Source organism: Pleurodeles waltl, chromosome 6, assembly GCF_031143425.1.
Source record: "Pleurodeles waltl isolate 20211129_DDA chromosome 6, aPleWal1.hap1.20221129, whole genome shotgun sequence".
Lineage (NCBI taxonomy): Eukaryota > Metazoa > Chordata > Amphibia > Caudata > Salamandridae > Pleurodeles > Pleurodeles waltl.
Genome location: NC_090445.1, coordinates 764,183,928 through 764,209,513, shown reverse-complemented (window position 1 = coordinate 764,209,513; position 25,586 = coordinate 764,183,928). Strand labels below are relative to the sequence as shown.

The 25,586-nt window shown below is 45.0% G+C and overlaps 1 protein-coding gene across 1 annotated transcript in view; it reads right to left on the bottom strand.

Annotated features, from left to right (window-relative positions):
* The window catches only part of GPAM (glycerol-3-phosphate acyltransferase, mitochondrial), a 242,489-nt gene extending 219,082 nt beyond the window's left edge, over positions 1-23,407 (bottom strand). Inside the window, exons 1-2 of the mRNA XM_069239392.1 lie at positions 23,204-23,407; positions 9,366-9,492 (exon numbers count right to left, since the gene is read on the bottom strand). Of these exons, the coding sequence (XP_069095493.1) occupies positions 9,366-9,479 (114 nt within the window). The 5' untranslated portion in view covers positions 9,480-9,492; positions 23,204-23,407. The remainder of the gene's footprint in view (positions 1-9,365; positions 9,493-23,203) is intronic.
* Between the last annotated feature and the right edge of the window lie 2,179 nt (positions 23,408-25,586).

The following is a 25,586-nucleotide window of genomic DNA, read 5'->3' as shown; positions in this document are numbered from 1 at the left end:
GATGGTGTAGCAACTGATATTTGTGTTTTAGCCCTCAATCAGGCCTTCAACATGTATTCGATCTCTCTGGCCTCTTCGTGAGAACCACGTGCTGGCTACGAGTGTGACAGAACTCCAGATCCAGACTGAGAAGCACCAGCTTCAGGGCCAGTTCCTGAACTGGCTGTCAGCAGGCTCCGGTGTCACTGTCGGCCCTCTTCCAGGTGAAACTCCTCAGGCGAAAGGATGCCTCCAGCGCCAGGCTCTACAATGGCTTGGTGCGCTTTGGGGCATAATTCTTACAAACACAGTATCACTGTCAAATGGAAAATGTCTGCAGTGCCTCAGACATGCAGCTTTTGAATCACAGCAGCACAGTTTGCTTCAGGCATACTTCAGGGGAGTGCCACAATACAGGCCACTGCAGGCAAGAAATGCTCTGGTTCGGAGCATGTTGTTCATTTCTCTCGAGCTGGGTGGAACACTCCACAGATCCAGGATCAGGTCCTTTTTGCTCCACCTGGTTCTTTAGGGTTGCCTCACTTTTTCCCGCTTCTTCTCCGGCAGGTACGCTTTCAGGTGCTTTCAGACAAGAAGACAGCTTTTCCTTCCAGGTGATGTCCTTCTCACTCCTGTAAGTGAGGAAAACACAAGCTCCCGTTGCACAGCAGTCCTCTTGGCACTCTGCGGAGCACCCCTTTCCTTGGTTAAAGGGAACTCGAACAACAAGGATTTCAGCAGCTCCCACTTTTAGGCCGGTAAAGCAGATGAGGAATTGTATTCCCCGACTTTGCTTTCTGAACCAGTTTGGTTCGGCTCTCCTTTCATGTGTCCTTTCCAGTCTTTCAGACTCAGTCTTTGTAGAGAATGATGCTTCTTACAGCAGTGTTGTTACACAGTGATCAGAAAGACAGAGACAAAAGGCCTGCCTCTCCTAAGAGGCCCTTCATATTTTAACAAGAGAGAATGCAGTCCAACCCTTGACACCAACCATCTACCAAAGAACAGTGCTCAGGAAGGCTCAGCAGCAGCTCCTAAAGTAGGCTTCTCCAGCGAGAGGCTCATGAGCTACTGTTAACTCTACAGCTACCTGGCAGAACTTCTCCAGTGGGTAGCACAGCCTACTAAATTAGAAACTTTCGTTTGATTGAATTAATAGATGTACACGAAAACTGAAAGGTGCATCTTTGCAATAAAAATGTGTGCATTTTCTGAACTCATAACCTAATGTTTGGAGAAAAATGGATATCCAAAATATATTTAAAGCTGATATTTGAGGGACAGATTATGCAAGATTATTAATATGACTCCGGTGCCAGGGTCATTGTAACTATGGCTGCTGTCCATTACCCATGTAGAGGTAGTCTAAATTAAAAAAACCTTTTCACAGTAGTGCTGGCAACTCTTCATTATGCACCGAGGTGATCAGTTCTAGTAGTCTTGCAGTGGGTAGCCAAAACATCTTTTTTGACAATACTAATAATATTAGTAGCTCAGGATCAATGCTATTGAGCATAATCAGCTCGTTACAGAAAAGGTGGGAGACTGAAGTCCTAGAGCAAAAAAAAAGGACCTAATCAAATTTCTAGAGAGAAGCTGATGTCCTCTTTCCTCACTTCAGTCACCTTCAACTAGCTTAATTAATTTCCGCAACACTATCGGGGGAAAAAAAATCTTCATTTTGAGCACATGAACAGGCCAGAGTCTTTCAAAATGAACCCACAGCCCTCCAGTGGTTCACTCATACACATGACGGTTGTACCGTGGAGGTTACACTTAGAAATACATGCACAGGAGTGCTAGCACTACGACCTGGCAAGCAGGTCTCCATTCCCATTACAAGGATAAACAAGCACCGGCAAAGTCAAGACGTCCTGCCTTTGGTACCTTCTGGCTTTAATATTGTCTTTTGAAAATGCTGTATTTAATCAGCAAGATGGTGACCAGCGTGGCCAAGGAAACTGTAGCGACCACATCACTTCGCGGGCATGTGTGCATGCATGCCTGACAATGTGTCCACATATACAAAATGACAAGGGCAGCATTTTTATTTTTATTTACCGATCTGAGATTGATCCGTAAATAAAACAAAATTTAAAAATGTGCAGTGTTTTTGTTTTTTTAAGGTGTGGCAACCGAGGAAAAGAAGAGGGATGCAAAAGGGAGTTGGCAACAGAAGGGAAAAATAGCATATGAGAGAGAGCACATGGAGCTGGGGGGAAGCTCACAAGTGACTGCATGTAATACAAGGGAGACAGCAACACAGCAAGCTGGGGCTGGTATCTGGGGCAAGAAGGACAGAGCTAGAAAACATGTGCACTCTCATGAAGTGCTTAAGCAAAAATACAAAAAAGTATTTTTCTAAAAATGAACAGTGGAAAGTTAGAAATCAGCCAATCAGACATATGGTAGACGGGGATATGCTACAGGAGAAGGACATAAACTGGGACAAGGAAATGCACTCAATCAGAAGCAAGCACGAGAGTGACACTGAAGACAACAAATGGTAAGCAATGGGCAGACTGTAAGCTCTGTAAGTTCTTGGTAAGCCCACAATATGCACACTGCCACCGCTGCTCTACAAATGTCCATAACAGGGACAGCAGCCCACTGTCTAATATTTCAGAGTACGCTCTGCGCACACGTCTAAGTCCAGGACCTCTCGCATGTCAAAGTATAGGCAGAGCACTTCGTGCGCATGCTACATTTGCGGGAGGCTGTGGCCAAAATCGAAAACCAAGATACCAGATACTCACAGTTGGGCACTCAGGGCAGTGCAACACGACCGTACACCATGCAGGGGACACTGCAGTCTCGACAGAGTGCTTAAAGACAAAGAAATATGTAGTTCTCTAGCTAGGAGGGGTGAATGTCAGAAGAAAAAAAGTTTGTTAAAGAGACTATGTTCCAGGAGAAGGACAAACACAGGAAGAGGAAGGTAAACTAGTGAATAAGGAGTAGGAAAATGAAAGTGACACCAAAACTAATAATAAATGGTAAGCAATGAGCGGTCTCCAAGCCTATTGTAGGTTTTTGGCAAGACCACAAGAGGCTTTTGCCTACCGACACCTAAAAAGTGGTCTGGTAGGCGAGACCTAAAAAAAGCTAACAGCACCACATTTACTCATGATGGGGACAAATCATCCTCTGGAATTTCACCTTCACATCCACATTATCAGGAGGTGCATAACTATAAACCGTCTTTCCAATACTGCTTTGAACACAGCACAAATAATGCTTGCAGCAATGGAGTACATTTACAGAGTGTTATTTTAAGAAATACATAATGTGAATTTAATGAACTATGAGACTCTGCATTTCACCAATTTAAAAAACCTAGGATTATGAAAACCTCTACTCTATTGTACTGAACTGTAGTAGCATTTATGTACCATTCCCTGAAGAGAAAAAGAAAAAAAAAAAAAAGAGTTCTTGACTTATCTCTGTATAACTCCAATCCAGATATGCCCCAAATCATGGCTGTTCAAGAAAACATACAAGGCAACAGGCGACTCAAAAAACAAATCACACCCAGGATGTCAATACCCACATATATAATTGCCTTAAAAACAACAACAAAACAGCAACATACCAAAAAAAAAAAAAAAAAAAAAAAAAAACACAGACAAACAACAAAATATTAGCAAAAATGTACAAACGGAATACAAACCAGCCAGAAGCTTTAAATTTTTCCCAGACAAACCAGCCCTCGTGTTTAAGTTTACTGTTACTGGTAGCCAGCAGTAAGCAAAGACAGATGCACTAAAGAATATATAGGCTAAACCGATCAGGTGGCTACCACTGCGATTCAGTACTTAGCTGGGTTAATGGTAGAAAGCCACAAAACAACGATAGTTTACAAGTTACAGAAGTCTTGCATCTAGACATTTTTGTCGAAAAAAATCATAGTGGTTTTGTTCGGTCATACGTTGACTATGGAAACAAATAAATATCTGATGTGCTCATAAACACTCTAATGCAGCACTGCCATGCTTTGCAAACAGAACACAAGATGGCAAATATGTTGTAGGAAGTTGGCTCTGTATGCACTATTTCAAAGTAAGGAATAGTATGCACAGAGTCCAAGGGTTCCCCTTAGAGGTAAGATAGTGGCAAAAAGAGATAATACTAATGCTCTATTTTGTGGTAGTGTGGTCGAGCAGTAGGCTTATCAAAGGAGTAGTGTTAAGCATTTGTTGTACATACACACAGGCAATAAATGAGGTACACACACTCAGAGACAAATCCAGCCAATAGGTTTTGTTCTAGAAAAATATCTTTTCTTAGTTTATTTTAAGAACCACAGGTTCAAATTCTACATGTAATATCTCATTTGAAAGGTATTGCAGGTAAGTACTTTAGGAACTTTGAATCATTACATTAGCATGTATACTTTTGACATAAAACACAATAAGCTGTTTTAAAAGTGGACACTGCAATTTTCACAGTTCCTGGGGGAGGTAAAGTATTGTTAGGTTTCACAGGTAAGTAAGTCACTTACAGGTTTCAGTTTTTGGTCCAAGGTAGCCCACCGTTGGGGGTTCAGAGCAACCCCAAAGTTACCACACCAGCAGCTCAGGGCCGGTCAGGTGCAGAGGTCAAAGAGGTGCCCAAAACACATAGGCTTCAATGGAGAGAAGGGGGTGCCCCGGTTCCAGTCTGCCAGCAGGTAAGTACCCGCGTCTTCGGAGGGCAGACCAGGGGGGTTTTGTAGGGCACCGGGGGGGACACAAGTCAGCACAAAAAGTACCCCCTCAGCAGCACGGGGGCGGCCGGGTGCAGTGTGCAAACACGCGTCGGGTTTTCAATGGTTTTCAATGAGAGATCAAGGGATCTCTTCAGCGTTGCAGGCAGGCAAGGGGGGGGCTCCTCGGGGTAGCCACCACCTGGACAAGGGAGAGGGCCTCCTGGGGGTCACTCCTGCACAGGAGTTCCGTTCCTTTAGGTGCTGGGGGCTGCGGGTGCAGGGTCTTTTCCAGCCGTCGGGAAATGGAGTTCAGGCAGTCGCAGTCAGGGGGAGCCTCGGGATTCCCTCTGCAGGGGTCGCTGTGGGGGCTCAGGGGGGACAACTTTGGTTACTCACGGTCTCGGAGTCGCCGGAGGGTCCTCCCTGAGATGTTGGTTCTACACCAGTTGAGTCGGGGTCGCCGGGTGCAGTGTTGCAAGTCTCACGCTTCTTGCGGGGAGTTGCAGGGGTCTTTAAATCTGCTCCTTGAAACAAAGTTGCAGTTCTTTTGGAGCAGTGCCGCTGTCCTCGGGAGTTTCTTGTCTTTCTTGAAGCAGGGCAGTCCTCAGAGGATTCAGAGGTCGCTGGTCCCTTGGAAAGCGTCGCTGGAGCAGGTTTCTTTGGAAGGCAGGAGACAGGCCGGTAAGTCTGGGGCCAAAGCAGTTGGTGTCTTCTGGTCTTCCTCTGCAGGGGTTTTTCAGCTCAGCAGTCTTCTTCTTCTTGAAGTTTAAGGAATCTGTTTTCCTAGGTTCAGGGAAGTCCTTAAATACTAAATTTAAGGGCGTGTTTAGGTCTGGGGGGTTAGTAGCCAAAGGCTACTAGCCCTGAGGGTGAGTACACCATCTTTGTACCTCCTCCCAAGGGGAGGGGGGCACATCCCTAATCCTATTGGGGGAATCCTCCATCTGCAAGATGGAGGATTTCTAAAAGTTAGAGTTACTTCAGCTCAGGACACCTTAGGGGCTGTCCTGACTGGCCAGTGACTCCTCCTTGTTGTTCTCATTATTTTCTCCGGCCTTGCTGCCAAAAGTGGGGGCCGTGGCCGGAAGGGGCGGGCAACTCCACTAGCTGGAGTGTCCTGCAGTGCTGGAACAAAGGGGTGAGCCTTTGAGGCTCACCGCCAGGTGTTACAGCTCCTGCCTGGGGGAGGTGTTAGCATCTCCACCCAGTGCAGGCTTTGTTACTGGCCTCAGAGTGACAAAGGCACTCTCCCCATGGGGCCAGCAACATGTCTCTAGTGTGGCAGGCTGCTGGAACCAGTCAGCCTACACAGATAGTTGGTTAAGGTTTCAGGGGGCACCTCTAAGGTGCCCTCTGGGGTGTGTTTCACAATAAAATGTACACTGGCATCAGTGTGCATTTATTGTGCTGAGAAGTTGGATACCAAACTTCCCAGTTTTCAGTGTAGCCATTATGGTGCTGTGGAGTTCATGTTTGACAGACTCCCAGACCATATACTCTTATGGCTACCCTGCACTTACAATGTCTAAGGTTTGGCTTAGACACTGTAGGGGCACAGTGCTCATGCACTGGTGCCCTCACCTATGGTATAGTGCACCCTGCCTTAGGGCTGTAAGGCCTGCTAGAGGGGTGTCTTACCTATACTGCATAGGCAGTGAGAGGCTGGCATGGCACCCTGAGGGGAGTGCCGTGTCGACTTACTCATTTTGTTCTCACTAGCACACACAAGCTGGTAAGCAGTGTGTCTGTGCTGAGTGAGGGGTCCCCAGGGTGGCATAAGACATGCTGCAGCCCTTAGAGACCTTCCCTGGCATCAGGGCACTTGGTACCAGAGGTACCAGTTACAAGGGACTTACCTGGATACCAGGGTGTGCCAATTGTGGATACAAAAGTACAGGTTAGGGAAAGAACACTGGTGCTGGGGCCTGGTTAGCAGGCCTCAGCACACTTTCAATTCAAAACATAGCATCAGCAAAGGCAAAAAGTCAGGGGGTAACCATGCCAAGGAGGCATTTCCTTACATATGTGAACTAGGACAGCTTTATCATTATAATTGGCCCACTGTCACATAACCCTTCGAGTAAACATCAGCACTCAGCCATCCCAGATGTGCTCCATGAAAAGGTGTCAGAGGCAACCCTGATTAAAAGGTATGGAGCACGTGTGACAAATTTTTTTGTGCATTTATAAAATTATGCATTCTCAACATCATGCAGAGAAGTGATTTACACTCCAGTTTAGATGTGCACACTTGTCTGAGGCTATTGCCTAGGAAACGATTTGCCTTTTCTTGGCTTGTGCTAACGAGGCCTCTGCTGGCCCCCGACGCCATCTTCTTCAACATGGACGTCTCACCCTTCACATTTATTGTTTATTGTTGCTGCACACCATCAAGCTAACCCATGCTCATTTCCCACTAACACTGTTTTGAAGAAAGCTCTGTAGCACGGCTTCCGCCTGTCCACTGAATAGCATTTTACCCATACTAGTCCACTGGTTTTTTTTTTTAACTAGTCTATTCAGCCATCTCTGGATGACATTAGCAAAGAAGGGCCTGAACTAATATTCATCTAGTAGGATATTGGTTAGGGAGCCAGGTTATGTGACAATATATGATGCTCTTATTTTCAATGCTCCGATTTGCTGGAATTGCAATTCTTTTGTTCATAACATTATGAATATGCACTTTCTTTTGGATTTCCTATATAAACTCTCGAATTTGAGGGTGAGCCAGAGATCATACTTATGCTACTAGAGATGCTGTCCAATTATTTTTTTTACTATTTTTTCTGCTCATTTGGTAACTTAGAATATTTGTGATTTTGTCTATTCTGTGCTGGCCTAAAGCTACATGACCAGGACTTTCTGCACTTGCACTTTATGATTTCTGCATTGTACCTCTTCGAACTTTAGTAATAAAGCTTTCTAAATGTTGTAATTCTGTCCTACACCTCACTTGAGTCTGTCCTTACATGCTAACTGTATATTTTATATGCTGTTTTGCTCCTTATGTTGGGACACCTTTCTTCGTGAAATTGAGGTGTAACACCGTCCTTGATCCACCCACAAGTGTGCTATTGAACACTCATTTGGAGTGTAAGATTGTATGGGCCCCCCACGCCCACAAATCTCCCAAGCATGTTTGTGAAGTTAATTTCAACCTATTTTCGATCGCAACAAAGGGCTTGAAGAGCCAAAATAAACAGTAGAGGCGGACACCAGGTTACAGTGATCTGTACCATTCCATCCTGGGACAGCAGCCAAAGAAACACAAATATGCTGCCAGTGCCCTCAGTCAATACACAGAGGCAGGATTGTCTTAACACAGAAAATGACGACAAATGGCACCTAAACAGCCACTCTCCATGAGCATGCCTTGGACTGAATGAGCGTGGAGTCTGTAATGACCATGTGCAGGGCACTGTTGGTGTCCAGCAGGAATGAGAAAGCCTGCTTTACCATGCAGGCATCAAGTTTTCAATAGATCAGCATATGACCATTTTATAAGCAAGCAAGCTAAAATCCCTAACTTTCAAGGGCATCCTGCGATATTCACAAAAAGAAGTTACTTGTTCGTGGGTCGGGCTATAAAAAAATTACATAATTCAGTGACCATCGTGTGCTCTACCACACCGGTGGTAGCAACAGTCCATAGTCTGCAGCAATTCTCAAATAGTGCCACAAAGGTTTTAAAGTAAATTCACATTTAAATTGAGATCATGCAGAAACAAAGAGCTTGAAAAGAGGGTAAAAGAGATGTGCTCAATAAATGCGGCCCGTTCAAACCCAGCTAATGACTCAGAGTTCTTGCTGTGCCTCCGTACTGAGAAACAGTCATTAGGTTACAAAAGGCCGCACTTCAGAAAGAGTCAGAAGCAGGCTTAGAATTAGTGCATTTAAAGTAAAAGGTTCAGATCTGACAAGAAGAGAAAGTGGTGAGATTCGTCTTATGCAGTTTGAGTTGGAAAAAAATGCACAGGCTTATTTAAACATAATAGAGGGCGCTGCAGCGAAATGTACACGATGGTCGCATTTCCATAAAGCTAAGTTTAAGGAAATGACTATACGACAGGTTAAATTACAAACCCCAAAACGTTCAATTTAAAAAAAAAAAAAAAAAAAAAAAAAAAGGAGGGAGGAGCATACTTGACCATACGTATAAAAAAAATCTGGGAACACAAATCTTTGCTGTAGTAACTGATTTATCCGATATCAGACAAGATCTATGGAGTGACAAGAAAATAAACTAAATTGTCCAAGGTCAAACAGTGTTTCATAGTCGGCTCTTAAAACCATGGTATCGTGGTTCAACAGGCGACAAACAAAGCACTATCTGTAAACTCGTCGTCCCAGTACCACCTGCCGGAATATCTGAGCGACAAAAAGCTACCACTTTCGGGCTCCAAGTCAGGGCAAAACACATTTCGGCTGTGCTAACAGTCACCAAATCAAATCCTTGAAAAATGCCAGTACCGCTGGTTAGGCGTGAACCTAATTACAGTCCACGTGCCTCAGGGTGGACGCGTTATGCAATGGGAGGCAAGAATTCACAGGGACGTTTGATAGTCCCTCGGTAATTATGACAAAATAATCCTCTTTAAAAGCAAGCAGGTGCAATAAGAAAAGGCGAACAGCGTGCATTCTGGCCCTGGTAGATTTTAAGATAAAACGAATTCGTTAATAGGGGACTGCCGCTTACCCATTCTTCGGTGGCATGCTTGCTTCCGCTACCAAGGTACCCTCCCAAGTGCGGCAAGTAGGAGGCATCGACCGTGCCCAGCGACAGCGCCACTTCATCCATGTCACCTAGCATCCAAACTCATAAGCTGCAAAACAAAAGACATTCACATTTGTGAGAACAGCGTGATCAATACAACACAAAAATTACACGCACGTGTTTCCTGGCTACCGGCTGTAACAACCGCAAGGGGTTTTAATAGGTCAACAAGGCAACTAGAATGTTTCCCTTAAGAAACCCTTACACCTAGAGAAACAGCCCCACAACACCTTGACATGTGGCTTGCATTGTCGTACCTACGCAGCAGAACTGCAAATAAAGCACTAAAAGTGGCTTGAACGATGGGGTAGGTGTCGAGTGGCAAAGCAGATTAAAATACACTTGTATTAACTCAGCAGAGAGTGAGTCACGGCACACGCAGCGCTGTCCACAATCACCTTATGCAACTCAGGGCCAATGACCAGGGAGAGCAAATACCGTGTAAACAAAAGCGCAGGGAAGATTATCAGGCCACGTGTTCACTGTTGAGTGCAACCATACATCCACTTGCCACTCAGTACTGACGCCTTTCTGCCATCTGTCAATACTGAACAAACAGGATCCTTTTAATAATATAGGATATCGTGGTCTTATAAAGACTAGAAAATACGACAAACGCAGAAGCTCGGTGAGAACGTGTGGTTCCCTCTTTCTGCGACGGGCAAGCAGGCTCCAGATACATAGTTTGTGGCTCTTTAAAATCAAGGCAACATACCACAAAATATGACAGAACAGACAACACACTCAGCGGTCTTAGACCTGCTCCCACCTACAGCGTCTACAGTACTACTCTGCTAGCGATGGTGTCCATCAGGAGAGGGATTACAAAGTGCAGAAACAGTTTTTTTTTTCTTCTTTTTTTTCTTTTTTTTCCGTGTAGCAAATTAGAAAATCTGGCTCGAAATACGTATTTTAAACGTGTAACGTCGCTATATCTTTGATCACCTGGAAATACTCCTTTCGGAAATTAAAAATGCTATTTTACTTCTTACAAAGGGCATTTTACTTCCAACGCCCAGAATCAAACACCGAATTCTCATTTCAAAAACGTCGGGTAGCACACCAGAGCACAAAAGAAGAAAGGAGGACATGAGCAAGGGTGTGTTATTCTCCCGTGTTCCGTGCACTACCGCTAAAAACAAATTAAATGTTCTTGACATACAAAAAGCCACAAGGAAAACCAATCTCAAAAAAAGGTTGGGACACGAATGAAAAAGGCAGTGATGCAGGTGAAAGACGTTAAAAGGCTGGAAAAGTGTTTTTCTAATAAAGGTGTGATTGACCTCATAGCCGTAGGGTGGTCACCCCTAACTTTTTGCCTGCCTCCCTCCACTTGTTGGACACTGTTTGTGCTGGCGTTTAGACTCTGCGCACTTTATCACTGCTAACCAGTGCTAAAGTGCATATGCTCTCTCCCTTTAAACATGGTAACCTTGGATCATACCTGATTAAATAGTCCAATTTACTTATAAGTCCCTAGTAATGTGCACTATATGTGCCTAGGGCCTGTAGATTAAATGCTACTAGTGGGCCTGCAGCACTGGTTGTGCCACCCACTCAAGTAGCCCCTTTACCTTGTCTCAGGCCTGCCACTGCAAGGCCTGTGTGTGCAGTTTCGCTGTCACCTCGACTTGGCATTTAAAAGTACTTGCCAAGCCTAAAACTCCCCTTTCTCCACATATAAGTCACCCCTAATGTGTGCCCTAGGTAACCCCTAGAGCAGGGTGCTGTGTGGGTGAAAGGCAGGACATGTACCTGTGTAGTTTACATGTCCTGGTAGTGTAAAACTCCTAAATTCGTTTTGCACTACTGTGAGGCCTGCTCCCTTCATAGGCTAACATTGAGGCTGCCCTCATACAGTATTGAAGTGGTAGCTGCTGATCGGAAAGGAGTAGGAAGGTCATATTTAGTATGGCCAGAATGGTAATACCAAATCCTGCTGACTGGTGAAGTTGGATTTGATATTACTATTCTAGAAATGCCACTTTTAGAAAGTGAGCATTTCTTTGCCCTTAAATCTTTCTGTGCCTTACAATCCACGTCTGGCTGGCCTTATTTGACAGCTCCTTGGGAATTCACTCAGACACACCCCAAACACAGGGTACTCAGCCTCAGCTTGCATACATCTGCATTTTGAATGGGTCTTCCTGGGCTGGGAGGGTGGAGGGCCTGCTCTCACACAAAGGTCTGCCACACCCCCTACTAGGACCCTGGCAGACAGGATTGAACTGAAAGGGGGCCTGATGCACTTCTTAGCCACTCTTTGAAGTCTCCCCCACGTCAAAGGCACATTTGGGTATAAAACAGGGCCTCCCCCTACCTCAGACACTTGCTGGAGAAGAAACCTGAACCAGAACCTGCATCCTGCCAAGAACAACTGCCTGGCTGCCTAAAGGACTCACCTGACTGCTTTCTACAAAGGACTGCTGCCTTGCTGTTGCCCTGCTGCCTTGCTGAACTCTTGTCTGGCTGTAAAAGTGCTCTCCCAGGGCTTGGATAGAAGCTTGCCTCCTGTTCCCTGAAGTCTCAGGACCAAAAAGACTTCTCTTTTTCATTTGGACTCTTCGTGCGCCAAAAATTTAGACGCACAGCTTGCTCCGCGGAGAGAAAAAACACCGCACACCAACGCTGATCGACGCAACGCCTTCGGGGCGACCGGAACTTCGATGCACGGCTTCGCAAGGACAACGTCGCCTGACTTCCAGAGAGGAAATCGACGAGACGCCTGCCGTGAGACCGAAACTTCGACGTATAAACTCGCGGAATGATGCGCAGCAGGAAAACAAGCAGAAGAATCCACGCACAGACCCCGGGACATCTGGTAATCCCGCGGCCCACAGAAAGAGACTGTCCGCGCGCCGGAAAACGACGCACAACTTCCCCATGTGAAAAATAACGACGCAAGTCTGTGTGTGCTGGGGAGAAGTCGGCGCACACACCATTATCCCACGTATCTCTTCTTCAGCAGCCCTTTGCGGAGATTTTCCACTCCAAAACCAGGTACTTTGTGCTTGAAAGAGACTTTGTTTGCTTTTTAAAGACTTAAGACACTTTATATCACTTTTCAGTGATATCTCTACAATTTCACATTGCATTTTTATTCGTTTTGACCTGCAATTATTCAGATAAATATTATATATTTTTCTAAACACTGTGTGGTGTATTTTTGTGGTGCTATATGGTGTTATTGTATGATTTATTGCACAAATACTTTACACATTGCCTTCTAAGTTAAGCCTGACTGCTCGTGCCAAGCTACCAGAGGGTGGGCAGAGGATAATTTTGGATTGTGTGTGACTTACCCTGACTAGAGTGAGGCTTCTTGCTTGGACAGAGGGTAACCTGACTGCCAACCAAAACCCCCATTTCTAACAAGGTGTGTGTACCGTTTGTCATTTAAAGCACAAACCTCGTTGAGGAGTAACAAAGGGTTCCACATCGGGGAGGGGAGGGGATGGTAAATGATTCAAGATTTGGGTTCATGAAATAGACAGAGTATTATCTTTTGTGCTAGAAGATTGCTGCAGTGGATGGAACAAGCCTCGTTTGTGGCAGGTGCCTGTTCGAGATTCTAGGTGCACACCAGACAAAGGGTTGTCTTTGGGGATTATTGTCTTTCATTTTTTGACTTCTAGTCCAGTGCTGTGTTTCAGGCATTAATGTACAGGGGGCAAGGATGCAAAGGGTATCCTATGTTGAACCATGAGAGACACAAATCGCACTGTCTATGTGGGGAGGCAACTTTAAGCCCATTTCCAGCTAAAAACATGAAATAGTCATTCAGGTTAGCTTCTTTTTAAGATCACGTTTTTAATTTTCTCATTATTAGCTTTCCCTCAGGTTTCTAATGCTGCCTTTTTATGTCTTGGTTTTAGATAGTTTTACCTGTCTGTTGGCTATACCCATTGTTTCCAATACCTAACATATACCTAGATGGCTTTGGATGAGTCCCTTGCTCATGATTTGATGGCTTTGTTGTCCATCACTCTTCCCTGTTTCAATGCTAGTCTTCTCTATTTAGGAGTATTTCAGTTTCACATTGTTGAGGAGGCCACTACAGATGTCAGACCCTGCACTGAAGTCAAGGACTATTTTGGTTCCCTTGGACTCCCCTCTAGCTCTCCCAGATTACGCAGTGCTCGGGCCTCACTTCATCATTCGACTGTGCATGGTGCCAGGGACAGACCTCCTGAGACTGTAATCACTGACAGCAGGCTTGATCAGTCCAGTGAGACAGTAAAAGGGTGTTTTTTGGTTGAGTATGACCCACTGAGGTGTGCGACCTCAAGGTCTACCCACGTCTGTGTACGGGAGCGTGCCACAGTGGCACGACTGCAAATGGGGGCTGCCACATAGCCCGAGGATGCCCTTGTAGCTACCCATTGACACAGGTAGCTCCAGAGTGCTGGGCTGCACTTCGCCCACTGAAAGCCTGAAAGTGGCTCACACTGGCCCTTGATGAAGCGAGCGGGGAGACCCTAGTTGCCCCTCCAACCTGGGGGTGCCGCTGCAGTCACACATCCCATCTGAGCCTGGTGTACCACAGGGCTTTACAAGGTGCAGAGGTTGACCCGTGGAGTGGGGGGGTGCAGACCCTCACATAGATGTGGCAACGATGCAGGATGCTATCGTACACATTCCCGGTTGGTAACTGAAGTTTGAACAAGCTTCTCTACTGAGGCATTAAAACAGCTGGGCTGTCAATTTAATAACTCATTGCTACTACTTATACCACCATTGGATGACAGGCAGCATGTTTTCTTTTTTGTGGGACATTCTGACTACTACTAGACTTCCTGAGAGTATGGGTAAGACTGACTCAAAGCAAGCAGGCTGCAAGTAAGTACCCGGCCTCGCCGGCATCTACAATATAGGGAAAAGACGGGGAGACCTGGGGTGGATCTCTGGTACAAACTAGATTCTTTTAGACCTCAAGACCAGTCTTTCTTTGATAGACATTAACACTGACTCAGTCACCACACACCTACATATGCTGATTGAGAGGACTGATGGACAAAACACCAGAGTAGATGCTGCTGAAAGGTGGTTCTCAGACCGGGAGCATCATCACTCCTCAACGACTGAGGAGAAAGTGCTTAAGAAGGAGTAGCTGGTCAGAGTGACTGAGGCAAAAAACAAAGACCATGAAGTCCGCTCTCACCGCAACAATGGGAGTGGCACAGTAGACAAATATGGGGAAACCAAAGGAGCATGCTGACTCCTTGTTAATAAGTTATTTATGGAACTGCCTTTACTGTGCGGCTCACCACTCCCTAGGCCAAAGACCCCCACAGGAGCTCCGTTGTGACCTACAGTGGCCCAGATTCCCAGTTTTTAAGATTGTGATACGATCCTCCAGATGTCTTGGTAACATGGCCCACTGCAGTTTCAGGGTTTAGACCTTACTATCTATTACGGTAGTGGAGGACTATCACAAGCGTGTACCTTTGAACGGACTCTGGGCACTAAGGATCTCAAATAAGTAATGGTTTACCCAGCATGACTTTGTGCTGAGTTGGGCAACAAGGTACATATCTTTTCATCTCTATTTGAAGCAATTTTAAGATGTATGTAAGTGGGGCCGGCTGCTGTTATTCCATACCCTGAGTGTGCATCACTACTATGTCTCTGATCATGGATAGGCATCGTATGGAGGTGATGGGGAAGGGGGCGTGGCACTGGCATCTGGGAAAACCAGTGTAGAGTGGGGGTGGTGTTTTGTATTATACCTGTCTTTTATGGTTGTATGGGATACAGTGAACATAGGGAGAACTAGGTAGATCTTCAGCTTATTTGACACTCTCAGAATAAGGATTAATGGCCTCACTGTAAAGAAGACACCTGAAAACCGCCTCCTGGAATGTCCGAGGACTGAATTGCCCATACAAAATCAGTAGAGTGATGGCATACCTAGATAGACATAAAATAGATGTTGCTCCATTACAGGAGACTCATCTGTCCCGGCAATCACTCCTACTTTGGCCAGGCAGTACGTAACATGTATTCCAGGGGGCTGTAACTCCAAGAGGGTTTGGGGTTGGTGGATTTCCACACATTTTTGAGTTGGGAAGGCTCTACACCAGGACGCTACCATTGCTAAACGTATAAGCACCTATTTTTGATTATCCAGATTTTTTTTTCCTGTTGATTTTGCATCCTATTAAGGAATTCGGTGGTGGAATTGCTGCTCTGGGGAGGAGACTTCAATTTGGTTTGGGATCTGCCCCTTTATGGCTAGAGAGACACTGGGAATCATAAATCCCAGTTGAAGATTGTACTTAATGAGATAGGTTTGGGTTGGTGGATGTGTGTTGACAGCGGAACCACACTGATTCAGAATTCTCTTTTCTACATAGCTCTCTGTCCCGGACAGACAATTGGCGTCTGCTCCAAGATGTTTAGTAATGTGTGGTGAATATATCATACCACCCTCTGTGCTGTCTGACCACTCCCCCCAAGTTCTCCTGCTTCATGTCCCTTAGTCCCTGTACCAAGACGCGCAAAGGAGGAGTAGGTGGAGGCCCTTTTAGAGCCAGTATCTAAAGAACTTAAAAAAGCTGAGAATTAATATTTATACCTTAATGAGAGTATAGAAGTTGGCTCTGTATATACTATCTCAAAGTAAGAGATAGTGTGCACAGAGTCCAAGGGTTCACCTTAGAGGTAAGATAGTGGCAAAATTAGATAATTCAAATGTTCTAGTTTGTGGTAGTGTGGTCGAGCAGTCGCCTGGGAGTCCTCCCTGTGGGGATTGTTCTCTAGATCTCGAGCCAGGGGCATCGGGTGCAGAGTGTGAAGTCTCACGCTTCCGGCGGGAGGAGGGAGGTCTTTGAAGATTGTAGAAAAGTTGCAAGAATGTTGCTGTTTGTTGAGCAGAGCTGCTTCTCAAAGGAGTTTCCTGGTCCTGGGGTTCAGGGCAGTCCTCTGAGGCTTCAGAGGTCGCTGGTCCCAGTTGGATGCGTCCCTGTTGCAGTTTTTTGAGTCAGGAAACAGGCCAGTAGGGCTGGGCCCAAAGCAGTTGTCTTCCATCGTCTCTGCAGGCCTGAAGGTCAGCAGTCCTCCTTCTTGAGTTCAGGTTGCAGGAATCTGATTTCCTGGGTTCTTGAGTGTCCCTAAATACTAAATTTAGGGGTGTGTTTAGGTGAGGGTGGCTACAACCTCTTTGTGCCTCCTCCTTGAGGGGAGCGGGGCACATCCCTAACTATTGGGGGAATTTCTAAAGGCAGGGGTCACCTCAGCTCAGGGCACCTTAGGGGCTGTCCTGACTGGTGGGTGACGCCTCCTTGTTTTTCTAATTATCTCCTCCAGCCTTGCCGCCAAAAGTGGGGGCAGTGGCCGGAGGGGCGGGCATCTCCACTAGCTGGGATGCCCTGTGGCGCTGTAACAAAAGGGGTGAACCTTTGAGGCTCACCACCAGGTGTTACAGTTCCTGCAGGGGAAGGTGAGAAGCACCTCCACCCAGTACAGGCTTTGTTCCTTGCCACCGAGAGACAAAGGCACTCTCCACAGCTGGCCAGCAACTCTTCTGGTTGTGGCAGGCTGGCAGAAACTGGTCAGCCCCACACGAGAAGTCGGATTGGTATTCAGGGGGCATCTCTAAGATGCCCTCTGGGTGCATTTTACAATAAATTCCATACTAGCATCAGTGTGCATTTATTGTGCTGAGAAGTTTGATACCAAACTTCCCAGTTTTCAGTGTAGCCATTATGGTGCTGTGGAGTTCGTGATTGACAGACTCCCAGACCATATACTCTTATGGCTACCCTGCACTTACAATGTCTAAGGTTTTGCTTAGGCACTGTAGGGGCATAGTGCTCATGCACATATGCCCTCACCTATGGTACAGGACACCCTGCCTTAGGGCTGTAAGGCCTGCTAGAGGGGTGACTCACCTATGTCACAGGCAGTGTGAGGTTAACATGGCACTCTGAGTGGAGTGCCATGTCAACTCAGTCATTTTCTCCCCACTAGCACACACAAGCTGGGAGGCAGTGTGCATGTGCTTAGTGATGGGTCCCCAGGGTGGCATAAGACATGCTGCAGCCCTTAGAAACCTTCCCTGGTATCAGGGCCCTTGGTACTGGGTGTACCATTTACAAGGGCTTCTCTGAGTGCCAGGGCTCTGCCAATTGTGGAAGCAAAGGTACAGTTTAGGGAAAGAACACTGGTGCTGGGGCCTGGTTAGCAGGGTCCCAGCACACTTTCAATCATAACTTGGCATCAGCAAAAGGCAAAACGTCAGTGGGGGTAACCATGCCAAGAAGGCATTTCCTTACATAGAGTATTGTGGATGGTGCAGCCACTCTATGGGACGCCTTTAAGGCATATATGAGGGGCATGACTATTAAAAAGCATCCTGGCATCGTGAGGAACACCTATTATAATGTGCTGAAAGCTGAGGCGTAACAGTTGGAACAGATGGCCCTCTCAATGGCACCTACCCTGTTTTTTTTCTCTTGATGTAAGGGAGCAGGCAGATAGAGAAGTAGCAAACATGGGCAAGTATGGCTATGCCAGGCAGTATGGTGACAGGCCTGACAGAACACTGGTATGGTTGCTTCAACACGACCACCAGGATAATCATATACTGCAATTAGCTAATGCACAGGGCACTATGGCATCATCCAGTGAAGACAATGTGGCTTAACTAGTTAACTACTGCACACATTTATACACATCTTGCACACAAGAATTACCTGTGCACATAGCCATCTGCATGAATTAGCCTTGGTGTAGCTTGATAATTGATATGCCCTATCGTTAAAGTAGCCCATTACTCTAGATGAAGTCACTGCAGCCATTTAGGGACTAGCAGGTGGGCCCGGGCTCAGATAGTGTTATGGCCTTTCAAGCATCCAACCAGCTCTTCACTTACTTCTGTGGTATGAGATGGCAGAAAAAGGAGTCTCCCTCCCCTCGACACAAGAGGCCATTATCATCTTACTTTTTAAGCCAGGAAAAAAATCTATGCAATTGTGCTTTCTGTTGTCTCTCTCACTGTTAAACCTTGATAAAAAAAAGATTGTTGCTACGGCATTAGCTACCAGACTGTCCCTGTTAATGGAGAAGATCATTTTGATAGCACAATTGGGGTTTGTCCCTCGTTCTTCAAAGATCCATGGCTATTAACTTTCGTCATCTTTTCTTAGTTATACATTACATAGACCCGCGGGTGAAGGCCACTGTGGCTCTACTGGACACACAAAAAGCATCTTGCTCTTTAGAATGGGAATCCTTTAATGCCACTCTGGCCAGATAAGGTATAGCAAATTCGTTCCTCAGATTGATAATGCTTCTATTCACAAAAACAGTTATCAGGATTCAGACCAATGGATTGACCTCACAATCTTGACATAATGAGGATTCTGCAGAGACGCTTCCTGTCTTCTCTGCTGTTTATTCCAGCCATGGAACCTCTTGCCAGACACTTATAGGAATATCATGAGCACAGAGGGTTGTTCTTTCAGACTGAACAACTTCTCTCTACGAATGCTAATGATACCCTCCTGCTTGCCAGGGATCTCAGCAAGAATGTGGAGCCTCTGATCCAAAAGGTCATACAGTTTGGGAGGTTTTGGAGGATGTCGTCAACTGGGACAAGAGTGAGCTGTTCCCACTCACTTCTTGCACTTATATAACCAACTTAGAATATCAGATATGCTGGGTTTGAGGACACTGAGGTACGCTGGGGTGATTTTACTCCAGGAGGCAAGGTAGCTGCTCAGACTAAATTATGACCTGGCTGGGGTGAGACTGGCACAGCAGGGTAAGTATTTGATTCGTCTTTCCTTGTCCATGCAGCCTGGATTGCACTTATAAAAAAGAATTGTTCTTCCTAGATTCCTTCACCTTTTCCTAAATATCCCTATCCCGTTAAACAGGCTTTTTTTCTGAATCTTAGATCCCACTTCCTAAGATTAATATGGGATGATAAATGTCCTACAATCAGCTTGAATACATTAATGCTGCCATAGAGGAGAGGTGGTTTTGAGGTGCCATATCCAGAGAGCTAATAACTTTCAGTCCAGGCTCATTCGCTCCATTTCTGGTAGCACCCCGATCACCAAATTCCTTACCTCGTCCTATAGAGGAACCACACTGACAGCATCCCTTTGACTTATCTGTTGCTCGCAGGCCTGCCTACACCTAGTAGGCAGATTTGCACTATGGTTCTGACATGCTGGGCTTGGAGGAGTTTGGCCAAGAGGCTAGAGACTGGCTACTACAATTCCCTACCGTGCTTTTGGCCTGTAACCCCACACTACCACTAACTAGAGTGTAGGATTCCGGACACCTTGGCTAAGTTGGGGCATATATACATTGATGGGGAATTTATTACTCTAGAGCAGGTGCATTTGAGGGTGGCATTATCTGCTCTGGCTGTCTTCTCATATCATAGATTGAGACATACGGCTAGAAAATGGATACCTCAGATCCCTTTGGACCATAGGAACTCACACGCCTACCACAAATCATAGGAAGCCACTAGATCGGTGTCCAGGCTCTATCTGACGTCTTAAAAGAGAACTTTTGGTCCAACACATCACAGAGGGGGTGTTTGAGAGTGACTTGGGAATCAAACTCACTGGTACAATATGGGACCATTGCTGTATGCAAATCGGGTGGGTCTCTCCTAAATACAGGTACAAGTTACTGCATTAAATATTAGTGTTGTGCGTACTGCCCCCGATAAAAGCAAGCTAAGATGGACCCAGGTAGATCTTATACTTATCCTCATTGTTTAACGGAACGTGCCAACTTCCCACGTTTGGCCAGTTTGTTCAGAGTGGTGCTGGACTAGTGGAGTCAGGTTTTGACTGTGTATGACAGATTAATTGCCAGATAGATTTCAAGCCCCTGGTGGCACTGCTCGGATATGTTACGCTCGCCCTGTTCCTGACAAGGTGGTTTGGTGCTGTGGCTTTGTTATTAGCTAAGCAAAGAGTGGCCCTTTGTTGGGAGGAAAGTGAAAATCAAAAAAGAAGACTGGCTCAAAGACCTGGTTTTCTGTAATAAGCAGTCAAAGTATTCATAGTTTTACAGCCTGTCAGTTCCTGGTCAACGGATATCTGGGGACCCCTTAACTCTTATCTCCTGCAGGCTGAAGATGAGGCCCTTGATGCGGGTTTGCTTGCCGGTGCACCCCCTTAGAAGTGGGAGGGTCGGTTGGTGGCCTATTACATGGGAGCCCAGCCCTCAAACATTAATACGTCAGGAAAAAGCCCATTATGTATTCCGAGATGAGATGCTGGGCTGTTATCTGGCCTGTATTGCTCGAGCAAAATAGATGTAATGCAGAATAACTGATATCTGTCACGCTGTGCAAGATGTGTCGCTTTCACCCATATGTTTGTAGGGTCTACACTGCTTTATCTGATATTTTGATTACTATATCACTGAGTTATATACTATGTGATATACTGTAATGTTTGCTTGACTGCCATCTAATATTTCAGTCAATGGATTGTCATTTGATGTGTGCTCTTTCTGGCTGTCTGGTTGATCTGTTTAGTAACGTACCATCAGGTACATGATCTTTTTAGTATTTCAAACCTACACTGATTTAGGGGTGATCAACATCTCAGAAACATGCACAATAGGTTAAGTATTCTCTAATCTGTCAAAAATACATGCCTAAAGAGGGAGGGTGGGCTTGTGTTGCACAAAGGAGTACCAAAATGCCCCCGATTTTAACTTTCCGGTTCCTATCTGTCTCTTCTCAGCCTCATTCTGTGTGCAGTACTTGGAAATGAGTGTGGGTCCTAAACGTCAACAAGTCAAGTGTATCCCACAAATGGCCATCTACACCTTCACCCCAAAAAAGAAAATTCTACTTGTATTCCTTCCATTTTCACTTACTAATACCAATCTGCCATGCCACAAATGTCCCTCCTCTGGCACACAACGGCCTCTTACAGTCTGAATGCTCCACGTTGGCAGCCACAAATGCTGCTTAACTCGTACCCCAAAATCAGTGTTTGAAATGGCAGAGTACCTGTTTTTTTCTGAGAAGTGCCGGTACTCTCCAATTAAAAGTATTACGTTTTTCTTGAGATGTGCCGGTACTCTTCCTCTCAAAATAAAAAAAGTGCCGGTACTCAGTACCGGACAGTACCGGCCTATTTAAAACACTGCCCCAAATGCTACTTATTGGCTGGAGCCCAAATGATCCCACACACATTGCGAACAGTCAGCACTCCCAGCTGTATTGATAATGTTCCTCACAACGGATGATTGAAGTGGGCGTGATCGGAGGGTCTGGGTAAGATCATACTTTTTGTTTTAATTCAAGAAAAACATTTCTCCTATTTTTCCTGAAAAGACAACACTCCAGGGACGGTTAATTCTCATACTTTAAATACTTCAGCTGAAGTGTCAGGCAGAGTCTCCTGCGCTGTGAAATCGAAGGAGGCAGAGCGTTAAACAAGAAAAAAGCCTTCTTGTCAGGGTGTCTACTGCCTGAAAGAAACTTAAATGTGTGCAACGGGTTAATCTGCAAATGGCGTTTTGAAGCCAGTTTTGGCTTTAATTGATGGAATCACTTGAAGCTTCCCATTAAAACAGATTTATTTTTGTTTAATGGTACTGCAAGAGTTACAAGCAGGGTTGTGAAATGTGCACTTTTAAGGGGCAGTTATAGATTAAAAAATACACTATTTACAATCTGGGAATTACTCAAATCTATATTTTGGAAGCACCAGGTTATCACATCTTTTTGAGCGTTTTGTGGTACTTTTAATCTTATACTATGTGTAATGCAAGATTAAAATGACTTGTATATTTACAGTGTGTTCAGTCACGCTAGAAACTCGTAGCAATGAAAACACATAAACCACCATTCTCAACTGCACCAAACAATATTTAATCATGAAACTCTCTGATTACACACACAAAAATGACCTTTATAGCGCATTAACTAATAGAGGTTTCTTATTGTACTATAATGTATTTCCCATGGATTAACTCATCTTGTACTTATTTTTCCATTTACACTGCGCGTTATTTTGAATGTAGTTTCCTGAAGGTGGGGAAAAAAACCTACAGAATATTTTGGCTTTTTAGCCACATCTTTGACTCCGCTCCCACGCTCACTGACCCCGCCCCAATTGCTAGAAGCAGCGCAGTTCCCAGAGTTTTTTTTTTATGCACTTCGACTGCAGATCCTACCTCCGCACAAAATGCATCACCTGCTACGCATTAGTAGCGCGGATGCCGCTACTAGTCACCAAATTGAAAGCCATCCGCACTCCAGATACCCGATGACACATACCGAACATCGTTTCGTCCCTCAACAGATACTGGTCACGTCCCAGATAAGCGTTCTAAACTTACACTAAATACCCATTCGACTTGTACTCCAAAAGCCTTCTCCATTAGCCCCGCCGATCCCTTCTCAAGTGGCACTCCTCTGCACCGCACACACTGAGACCAGACACTCCTCTCTCTACATGCCCCTCAGAACCTCCACCAGAGAAGTCATATGTCCCTGGCTTCACATTCATCCCAGATAACGTTCTATTTCCAAGTCTCTTGTGATCCCTCCGAAACAGCCCCACGCACAAAGTGCTAGTCACTCAAATGCCTCTGTGCATCTTCACCAGCCTAAAAGTTCACAAGCCATGACCCGTGTACCCAAGGTTTAATCGCGAAGTGTGCCCTCGAGTGCCGCTGGCGTGTCCTACATTAGCAGCATTGCCGCCCCTCCATTGTCACCTCCAATGGCCCCGAGAGGCTGTTCTTCTAGTGCCCATGCAGCTTACCCGGTGCGCTGGGACCGCTCCACAGTACCCGTGAACTGGTTCCGCCTGTTCTGGTATTCTGTGTCCTCTTTTTCGCTGGCTAGGGTGTCGCTTGCTCCTTCCCAGTGACAGCACTCCCGGCATATGCAGGGCACACACTCCACATGCACAGGCAGCCAGTCGCTCACCATTCTGCCGCAGCAACTCTAGGTCAGAGACGTGCCCGCTAGGGGCGTCACTACTGCTAGCCTCTGTCTTAGGGCAGCCATAACCAGTAGAAGGAGAACCTCTAGAGTGCTGCGTGGCGGCCATCTTTAAAAGTATTTATTTTCTTTCATTAAACGGAAAGCAGGCGTAATGCAATGAACCTAGACGATCACAATATTGAAAAACGCAGATGTAGATCAATAAAAAATTAGCCTCTTATTAAAGCAGTTATACTGCTTGAATGATTATTCTCATTTAACTCGATACTACTATACATGAGTACTCTTTTTTTAAAATTGAAATTCCTCTTCAGTTTAATTGAAAAAAATAATAGAGTAGACGCGAACAGTGTTGCTTTTAACATTCCCAAGATAGATTGTATTTGTACTAGTTGGGCTAAAGATAAGAAAAGGACTTTACGTCGCTAGCAGATAAACGTCGCTTCCATCTTAGAACGGTGCCTGTTCTTGTCATATTACTCGAGTTAGACGTCGTCTCAGACCATGCACAAGGCGTTTAAATGCTTATTCAGTTGAATGAAAGGAAACACGATGCTTTGGTACATTTTTACAAATGTCTTTATTATTTAGGGAAATTCGTAACTGCTTAAAGTAATTTATATTTTCTGTGCATCAGAGGAATGACACCTGGTTGTTGTTTTTATTAGCGGCATGACCACTATTTTAATGTCCAGCCGTTAAAAAAAGTAGCAAAATGTCCTAAAACTAGTATTTTCTCTTCATAGCAGAATAGACATCATTTTCGAATGGGTCCTACAGCTGCCTTTATAATCCCTGACTGTTAATTAAAATCGACAGAGACACAAAAGCCACACATTGAGAACAAACGATTTTTTATGAAGTTATATACAAGTATCGTATACAAGCAAAAAACATTTAGAAACAAGAAAGAGGGGGATAGTGTAAAAAACAGCAAATTCTTTTTTTCCATGGACTAACAGTGAAACAGACAATTTCAGGCAGGAGACAGCTACAATAAAGCAATTTTTACTATAAAAATCTTGATTCCACCTACATTTCCCAAAACTCAACAGCAACCAAGTTACTCTCAGCGTGCAAACCCACACAAATCCCTTTTCCCAGGGCGCACTGATCTATCAGACCGTGAGCGGCACAGTCACTAGATGGACTTTGGTGCTTTCTGATTGACCCCTCTCTCTTGTAATAGAAACTCCAAGAGCGCATTGTCTCAAATATACATTTAGGTCTTTAAAAACAACAGACAAAGGACTTAAGTTTAAAGTTTTACTTTGAAAATATTTAAAGTACAAAGGGCACAAAATTGCAGTTGATCAATTAATAAATCAGTAGATGTGCTTACCCATAAAGAATATTATGAACCCAGAAGAGTTCAACCAATAAATCCAGTATAGATTCACCTTCTAAGAACGGGGCAAGGGTCTCTTCCTCAAATCATACAATCATCCACTTTTATGGGATTTTAGACAAAGTTCATACATTCACTACATTAGAACATAGTTCTCAGGCTCATCACTGATGGGGATCAAGCAAAGATAAACATTTGCGACAGAATACATTAATTGATTTTCTCACTATTATACTACATTGGGTTTTGTATTCCCAACATCTGGTACCTGGTACACAACTGTTACAGTATGTTATTCAGTGTGGGGCAGCTAAACTTGGCCTTGAGTAAAATACATTTCATTCAGAACTTTACTCAGTAAAGTTTTCACCTTGCTCAGTGGAGCCTAGAAATTCTTTATTACAGTGAAGAATGAAGCAGCAGAATTATTAATGTGGTGTATCACAAAGTCATGTCAAAGATGGAAGAAAAAAAACGGGTTAGCCTGATTCACTTAATGCATGAATTCTGAGGTTCTCAGCGTTTAAATTTCTATGAATGGAATTTACAACACCCTCATCATACAATTCCCAGTATCATCACAATCCCTGCCCTGGTTATCACAAAACAGTCAAGAGCTTTGGATTTTTTTTGTTTGGATCATTCCAATTCCCTCATTTCGTTATTGTCAGGAAGGAGGCGAGGAGGGGCATTATAAAGACGACCCACCTGACATACTGCCATGGTCGGCTGTCAACGCCACTGTACAAATGTCTCTCTTTCACTTTCAGGCAAGAGAACTGAATATTACCAGAGAGGAAGGACAAGGTCAGGCATCTCCGTTTAGGCTGACCAGAGATGATGAGAGGAA